This window comes from Fusarium mangiferae (genome assembly GCF_900044065.1).
Source record: "Fusarium mangiferae strain MRC7560 genome assembly, contig: FMAN_scaffold044, whole genome shotgun sequence".
Classification (NCBI taxonomy): domain Eukaryota; kingdom Fungi; phylum Ascomycota; class Sordariomycetes; order Hypocreales; family Nectriaceae; genus Fusarium; species Fusarium mangiferae.
Genome location: NW_024573964.1, coordinates 1 through 8,206, shown reverse-complemented (window position 1 = coordinate 8,206; position 8,206 = coordinate 1). Strand labels below are relative to the sequence as shown.

The following is an 8,206-nucleotide window of genomic DNA, read 5'->3' as shown; positions in this document are numbered from 1 at the left end:
AGGGCAGTCGTGTCCTGGTGGAGGAGGGCAGTTATGCCCTAGTGGGGCAGGGCAGTTATGTCCTGGTTATATTTGAACTCTTCTCAGGGCACTTATGCCCTTGGTGTGGATACCTTCTTATTCACTTGTTTTCGCCGACGTTTGTTTCATGGATACTCTGATAGCCCTCAATCAGGTGGACAGCCAAACCCTGACACCAAATGATAGGAGATTAGCCTCGGAAATTTTGCGAGATTTTGCTCGTCGAGTTCAGGCATCGGATATTCTAGCACCAGCTCTCGTCGTTCAAGAACCTGATTTCAAAAGATTTGAATGGCCCGTGACAAACCGGCTTGAACTCCTCATCAATGCACTGGATGCACCGATTGAGCCAGACGATGGCAGATTCCACACTCTATGTGAACAAGATCCCCTGGTTGTTATCATCTGCGGACTTTGTTTGACCAAGAAGAAAATCCTACGTATAAACCAGGACCTTTGGGACGAAGTCTTGCGACAAGCTCAAACAGCCTCTCAACGATTAGGCCCACAATTTCTACACCATACTCAAATCAATGAGATAGTGGCGGGAACTAGCGGCAATTTCAAGCAACGTAAGATCAATGATCACCTGCTTGACATTGTGGACTAACAAACAAGGTTTCGACCAAACAAAAAGATATGCTGGGTCGATCAGTCATATGACGATGCGCGGCGTACCTAGTTACTTCTATCCGATGTCTGATGCGTTGAAATTTCGGAACTTGATTAGCCTTGCATTCAATCGCACGGTGACAGCGTACTTACCTGCAATCGAATTCAAAGATGCCTGTATTAGGTTGACGGTCCTCTTTGATCAGGAATTTCTAGCCAGACTAACTGGTGTTGTTATAGAAAACTATGATGCAGGTAAGTGCGCTCTTTTTGTTGTTTTCTTGCTGTGGATCTCATTTGACTCATTGATAGAGGGCTGCGTATTGGAAGCGTTGAAAGAGAAAATTGCGCCAATATTAGGAGACGATGTTTTGCAAGCCTGTCAGAAAACTCAGATGTGGGCGCAGGAATCTAAAGACAAGCTCACTACACAATGCGTCACGTGTAACGTGGTCCCTGGGCAGGTCATCGTTCTGGATGTATTTGTAGATTGGCAGGAGGGCATCGCCTTTGTAAATAAAACATGATTACCTCATTAGGCTTCCGCAACGAAGAAGGCGTCCTCTGTCCTCCGATATATAAGCGTCGTTTCACTTGCAGCACGGTTTAGAAGCCAAGAGGGGTTTGTTTGTACTGTAGCCGACAGTCTCCGAGCTCGTTCATGATTGGCTGACGGGCAAAATAATTTGTGTCAGGCCGCGAGACACCTCCTCAGGCAGCGAGCATCCAGGTTTTATAAATTGAACGGTTGAATTCTGAAATCCAAACATAGCGGCTTTTTAGCGATTTCAGCGACACAAACCGACCAACTTGAGAACCAACATGTCCAATACTACAGCTGCAGACCTAGTATGACGGCCCCATTGGTCCCTTTTCATGATTACCTGCCACAACTGCGAGACTTTTACGCTGACCATAGCCTAGGAGAGATTATGGAAGGATTACACCACCGAGACAGTGTTTGATGAGCGGAATTTTCATTCATACCCAGCTGGAACTATCACCAAATTTGACTGCAACCAGGATTGTTCTTCGGTGTCGTTCACGCAAGGAGGCTCTGTCATCATGAAGAAGAAAGGTCCTGGAAGCATGTCGAATGTTCCAAGCGACATCGGCATTAGTGCAAGTCATGGTGGCACAAAAGGATTGTAGGCGCAGGCGGGGTAGTTTGCTGGAAGGTCAACTTTGTACGAGCAAATCCTTTATGTGTATTGATGGAACAACGAAAGGCTCTTGACGACACTCTTGACGACATACCTTGCGGAACATCACATGTGGGGAGTGGATGTCGCAATAACATGATCTTATCGATAAGCCACCACTGATGTCAGCGGGGCTTTATCTTTATCCGCACACTGGCCAATACGATTTCTGCCCAAACCCCACATTGAAAGCCGTTCTTGTCAGGGGACAAGACCGAATCCTGTATCCCAGACACACCCTCTACACCCTCTACACCCTGGACTCAGCTAAGTCCATGTGCCCCCATGTCCCAGCCCTGTTAGCAGCCATGGACGCTTTGTACTGCAGGGGCAATCAGCTAGCCAATAATCTCAGATATTAAATATGTTCATCCTCGCTCTGCTGTTCCACTCTGACAGACAGACCCAAACAAGTATGGACGGCCACGATGATCACCGAGGACCAAAAGACTGGCCTCACCTCGCCCTTTCGGTCCACAGTAAATCTGAATACTGGCCTCACCTCCCCCTTTCGGTCTCCAGTGAGCTAGAAACAAATGACCTACCAACGGAGGAAGAACATGTTGATGAGATTTGCGCGCAGGTACCGACCTTCATGTTCCTGCCACTTACACTGACCCAACACAGAAAAAAGCCAAAATATGTTGCCCTTCAGTATACAACGATTGACATCGAAACCGTGCCTGAATCTTCAACTGAGACAATTGAGGCTATTGAATATCAGGAAAAATGGGAAACAGATGTCGTGGGCTGGTTCAAAAAGAGCAACTACGAGCCCCTTAGGCACAAAACCCTCGACAGCGAACCCGTATTTGATTGCGAGCACGGTATAGAAAGATTTGCTGCATACGGCCGGCTCGACCACGAAATATACGCTTGGAATATGAGACAAGAATTGAAAGACAGCCCTGCAACACTATCCAGGTGATTACATCTCTCGTCTTTTAGATGCGTTACTAACTGTCTCAGGCATCATTGGGTGTTTGAATTGTTCACATTCTGTATGGCTTGTGACCGTTACTTTCATCATGCTCAACAACATGAATGCGATCGGAATTGCACGCAATGTGGAAAAAATGTTCATGGGGACCTAAATCTCAGCCGCCACCAAACTTCTCACAACGACCAGCCGTTAAGAGGACATGATTGGTGTGGACAAGAAGTGCGAGTTGCATATAACCTGCATTTACTAGGCTATAGAGTGGGCGATATCAGTAAAGAAATTCCTTGGAGATCCGAAATGGCATTGAAAGCTGTCATAAAAAAGCCCATATATGGTTGCCTAGTCTGCCACAAAATGTTTGTAAATCGCAAGACACTAAATTCCCACAGCAAAGAGAGACATGGTGCAACACAGAAGCAGACGCAGCATCACTGTTACAAATGTGGCGAGGTCCACGAGTTGGAAGGTTGGGACGCCTGTCTTGGCAAACAGCACAGGCTGTATTTGGGAGACCGAGCAGAGATGGATACCTTTTACGAGATGCAGCTTAGGTTTCTCACCCAGAACGATAGTTCAGACAGTCTAGAGCTTGGGCTGATGGTCGGTGCGGCCCATATGGAGCGATATAGTAAGTTTTATGCCTGTTCCTCCGTGCAAGGACTGATCGAAGCTAGAGTTTTTGTCCGCCCTGTGCACGCTTCTAATCAATATACGGGGAGTCGGCACGCTTGAACGAAAGATGATTGCTCAAATGCAGAGGGTAGCGCAACGTGAGGAGGAGTTCGTTTTGCAAGGAAAAGGAGGTAAGGGGAGGACTCTCAAGGACTTCCCATAACTAACTGCTGCAGACAGAGTCATCGATGTATCATCTGGAAATTTAGAATGGTACAGGACACTCAGGTCAAAGGCTCCTGGAGGAGGCAAACGACCATTTCTTAGTGCTACCGAGATGGGCCTTGCTGTGTAGCCACTCTTGCTTTTCCATACTGAAGATAGGTTTTAGATCTATCAGCCTATTGTAATCCTTGTTGTTTTAATATCACTCTATATTTTTAACCTAATTCTTTTTATCATTTTAGAACAGCAAGTATCGAGAAGGGCAAAATTTCCCCTCAACAGGCTCCAGACACTCACCCGCGTAGGTACCATCGCACAAGCTCGTTCATTCTTGATATAGGGCTCTGCAATGAATTCCATTCTTTTCTCCCAAGTCATGTTTGATGATAGCACGAATGGCATCATCATCATAAGCATGCGGTCAGTCCAGTCACTGGCGGGCACCACTCCGTCAATTCTGCGCCTGACATCGAATGTATGACCATAGCTGACCGCAGCAGCGATAAAATCGACTTGGTCTGTAAGCTTCTTGAGTCCCTTTGTCAAACGCTCAGGGAAATATCCATCATCGTATACCCCCAGGACAGCCGCTTCCACCCCTTCCTGAAGGGCACGATCAAATTCTTCTTCTTCCATCATGGGATGGAAATACTTGGTCCTGGGAACTTTATCGTGTGCTTCTAGACCTTGAATATCAAATGTCTTGGGGATGTCACGCGGTGCGTTGAATATCTCTGGTCGGAAGTCCACGATGCTGCCTAAAAGCGAACCGTCCCCTGGCACGAAGGTGTTATGATGTTTGTAACTCCGACGCGGAAGCATGATCTTGTCTTCCATAAGAATTACCACTCTGTTGAGACAATAGGTTACTATTGTGTATATGGCGGAGAGGGCACGGCCTGGTCCATCGGCACCATACGCCGTGAGCGGTTTGATTGCACCTGTCACGACTATTGTTTTGTTGAAGAGCGGTATGGTATGCTCTAGGAAAAAAGCCAAAATGTGCAGTGTACTCGTTCCAGTGACCACAGTGACACCTAATATTTCTGGACGCCTGATATATTCGATAACACAATTGCGTATGGCAATCAGCTCTTTCACATGAAAGTTGATACTGTCTGTTGATAAGATCTGGTGCGTAACCACATGGGCGATTTCCTGGAAGTCAAGTCGAATCAAATCTATAAGGGAGTCGATATGAGAGGCGCCGGATACGTAGTGTGAAGTGTCTGTCGGGGAACTACCTTTGCCCAAGGCAGTCCCCCCAGTTGCCAGTACAGCGACGGTTGGCTTGGAGCGTCCGGGTCGTTCGTCGTTGAGCACCAGTGATGTCGGAGGCGTGCAGTTTGGTTCGATACATCGCGGCTCTGGGGGGGCAGTCTGAGTAGTGAATAATGCGGCGATTAATATTGCCGCGACGAGAATGAGCTTCCAGCCTGAGATGCTCATGATGCTAGTACTTGAAGTGCTGTACGTCGTCGGTGGACGGCAGCCGGGCGGGTTATGTGAGTTAAGCCTGGATGGTATTGACACTCGGTTCCAAGAGGATGTTGGTTGATAGGAAGATTGAGTAGCTGTGGAGAGAAAGAAAAAAAGACAGCATTTCCCTTGACCCGACAGGTTCAGTTGGACGTATATTCCGATCTCCACTATTTCTTGTGAGTGTCACTATCATGCACGTCTCTTCCCTAATACCCCGGAAGAGGGGACAGGGAAACGGGAAGAAAGGGGAGTCGGGTGATAGTGCGGGGACTACAATGAACTCCCTGTGCGCAGCTGCACCCTAGTATTCATCACACCTGTTACTTAGACCGCCACCTATTTCAGCACGAAATCTGCAGCTGCAGACATCACGTAACTCTTGGCTTACCCCACGTATGTGGGGTTGGCCTGATTGATCGAAATGTATTTCAAGAATGAAAAGCTGCCTTATGCAATGCAATGCAAAACAAGACTGTCTTGAGAATGTGGAAAGGGGAGAGAGATAAGCAGCCTGGACGTTGGTTGGACAAGCTTGTACGGCTTAAGCTATACCTAAAACATAAAGATTCTGACTAGCAGCTCCTTTAGGCAAGGCGCATATGTGAGCTTGACCAATAGAACCCCTGTCTTCTCCATGCTTTCTTTCTGAACATCCTGACGCAAGTGCGACAATTTCTTCAGTGGGAGTGGGAATAGCATTAGATAGAACTACCTGGTAATGAGCCGACAACTCCCCATGCGACCAGAGCAAGGTTCTTACACCGAGTTCCAGCTTGAGACAAGTCATTTGAAGCCACCGCATAGTCGCGACAAGGGCACCCTAGCCAAGCTCCGAGAATCGGTTCCCCAGAACGAAACACAGTGGCAACAGGCCAGACAATTACACAGATATGCAACCGCTGAGCAGGTCTTCCAGAAAACAAAGGAGATTATTGAGAACAGAATCGCAAAGACAGACTTGCGGAATTTTATATCTATTGCAACCTGTTGTATATACTGGCATCTTGACAGGAAGAAAGATGCTTATGATTACTTCAGACTGCAAATTGGTCAAGCAACTGAACTAACGATCCAGAGGTATATGTCATCTGTACGCAGCATGGTACAAGCTATGAATCCCCTGTACCTCCGAGGATGGAAGCATCGCGTTTTCGAGGCAGTTCTTCTGTATTGTAAGTGTTGCCTTCTATATCTTGTTTACTTTTCTCATCGATATGCTTTAGCACGCATCAGCCCGTCATTTCTGGCAAACTATACTAAAGATATCGACGCATTTGGTTCTTGTTTTCCCAATTTAGTGAACCTAGAGCCCGAAATGCAGGCATCACTAGCGCTTTCGCCTGCATTCATTCTGAAATATCAGCACCCTGAGCGCAGGTAATGCGCCATTAAGCAAGCGATAAATCGTGACTAACTCATAAACAGTTACAGGGATATTTGCCAGGCTCTAGGTATTACTGTGCTTAATGAGGAAGCTTACGCAAGCTTTGTCTCTGTCCTTGATAGTCAAAGACCGGTTCCTCACGTACTCCCCCTGCCAGAACAAGTTGCCTCAACTCCAAGTCATGATCAACACAACCTGGATAGAGAGTTGACTGCAAATTTGCAGTCTCATGATACACTTGCTCTTCATGCTGGTTTCGCGTCGCTCTTTAAGGTCTTCAATACTTCAGAAGCTCTCCAGAAATTCGTTGAGGAAGTACGAGAAGTGGCTGATCATCAACGCCGTCGGGAGGTACCGAACACGCCACTACTTGAACTCCAATGGACTCTACACTATGATGCAGTAGTAGATCAGTTAGTTGGACATCTGGTAAATCCTCCGTCTTGATAAGTTTGAACCAAACTGATCTGGCGCGTAGATTCAGCAAGGCATCCTTCCTCGACATCCCTTCCACAGGTATAAATCGTTCTATCAACATGAGCCTGGATCAATCACTGTATCTTCTGGCTGGGTCAAGATTATTCTACCTGCGTTGGTTGATGACGCTTGCCAGGTCTCAATAGCCGGCCCCATGCTGGAGGAACAAGATTTTACATGGGATTACAACCTGGGGTTTATTCTCTGCGAGAGTATGAGGCTCTCGACGCCACATACCATATTCTACTTCTCAGTATCTATCCCCATTTCCCCTGATGCTTGACCCGACATCTCACTCCCCACTTGATGAACAAGTCCTTGCACTGCCGACGAATCAATCCTTTTACCAGGCTTTGAATAGATGAAATGGCCCACCTTGCGTACCGAAAATCGAAAATCTGCAAATACTTGTTCCATGAGGGGCGGGAACATGCCTTCATGATCTTCGAGCCTCATAAAGATCGTGATCAGCACGAGAGCTAGAATGAGAGATATAGCGACAACAAAAAGCATGGCTTTGCATTGCTTAGATATGGCGGCCATGTTATAGATATCAAAGACCCCTTCCCAGTATGCGACTACGTGTATTGTGAACATCGAAGTGCTAATATAAGCGAGAAAGAGCAGCCAGAAGCCAAAAGAGACACAAATGTGTAACTTTCGAGAAAATGCACCTTTGTAGCTGTAGTATGGAATGGTCCCCCATGCAAGAAGAGTCAGGAAGAAAGCGTGAAATATGGTGATGAAAAACGTCGCCTGGGTGTGCTCTATTTCGGGGATGTCTAGTACTGCGACTCGTTGGTGGATGAACCATGAGAAATACGCTGTCGTGCAAGGAACAACAAAGAATATAATGAGAAGGCAGATTATCTCCACCAGTAGCAGGGCTGAGAGGCCCGCGTACTTCATGATAGATGCGCAGAGAAGTTGGGAGAGCATAGTAGAGTTAAGTCTTACTTTGGTAAGGCTTGATAGTATTGCACAAGAGGTACTGAGTTATATAAATACCACGTAGTGGGGTACCTGCTAGATTTAAGAGCAATTAAATTAAGTCGCCAGGCGTTTGGCAGGCGGTTTGACCAGGAAAACTCTTCATTACATCTAAGCATAAGAACATGACTAACGGCGGACCAGCTGGCCGTGTTTGTACTTCTCCCGAAGGCGTCTAGAGCCGTTTGATCTCTTCAACTCCTTCTCTGTTGACTTCCGTCGTCTTCTTGCTTCTAACCTCAAAGCCATATGAGCTAT

General features: G+C 46.8%; 5 protein-coding genes across 5 annotated transcripts; 4 read left to right on the top strand and 1 right to left on the bottom strand.

The window, feature by feature from the left end:
* Window positions 1-148: 148 nt before the first annotated feature.
* On the top strand, window positions 149-1,160 carry FMAN_15511 (uncharacterized protein; the record flags this gene model as incomplete). Its single annotated transcript, XM_041826329.1, has 3 exons — window positions 149-593; window positions 640-888; window positions 946-1,160. 3 exons carry the CDS (start codon window positions 149-151, stop codon window positions 1,158-1,160), a joined length of 909 nt encoding a protein of 302 aa, XP_041691608.1.
* A 295-nt stretch (window positions 1,161-1,455) lies between these two features.
* FMAN_15510 (uncharacterized protein) lies at window positions 1,456-1,785 on the top strand (the record flags this gene model as incomplete). The annotated part of the gene is made up of 2 exons (XM_041826328.1): window positions 1,456-1,482; window positions 1,558-1,785. 2 exons carry the CDS (start codon window positions 1,456-1,458, stop codon window positions 1,783-1,785), a joined length of 255 nt encoding a protein of 84 aa, XP_041691607.1.
* Window positions 1,786-2,250: 465 nt separating this feature from the next.
* FMAN_15509 (uncharacterized protein) lies at window positions 2,251-3,745 on the top strand (the record flags this gene model as incomplete). The annotated part of the gene is made up of 4 exons (XM_041826327.1): window positions 2,251-2,759; window positions 2,805-3,406; window positions 3,453-3,581; window positions 3,633-3,745. 4 exons carry the CDS (start codon window positions 2,251-2,253, stop codon window positions 3,743-3,745), a joined length of 1,353 nt encoding a protein of 450 aa, XP_041691606.1.
* A 77-nt stretch (window positions 3,746-3,822) lies between these two features.
* On the bottom strand, window positions 3,823-5,064 carry FMAN_15508 (uncharacterized protein; the record flags this gene model as incomplete). Its single annotated transcript, XM_041826326.1, has 1 exon — window positions 3,823-5,064. The coding sequence occupies one exon, from the start codon at window positions 5,062-5,064 to the stop codon at window positions 3,823-3,825; it is 1,242 nt and encodes a 413-aa protein (XP_041691605.1).
* A 769-nt stretch (window positions 5,065-5,833) lies between these two features.
* On the top strand, window positions 5,834-7,241 carry FMAN_15507 (uncharacterized protein; the record flags this gene model as incomplete). The annotated part of the gene is made up of 4 exons (XM_041826325.1): window positions 5,834-6,269; window positions 6,321-6,474; window positions 6,523-6,910; window positions 6,960-7,241. 4 exons carry the CDS (start codon window positions 5,834-5,836, stop codon window positions 7,239-7,241), a joined length of 1,260 nt encoding a protein of 419 aa, XP_041691604.1.
* Between the last annotated feature and the right edge of the window lie 965 nt (window positions 7,242-8,206).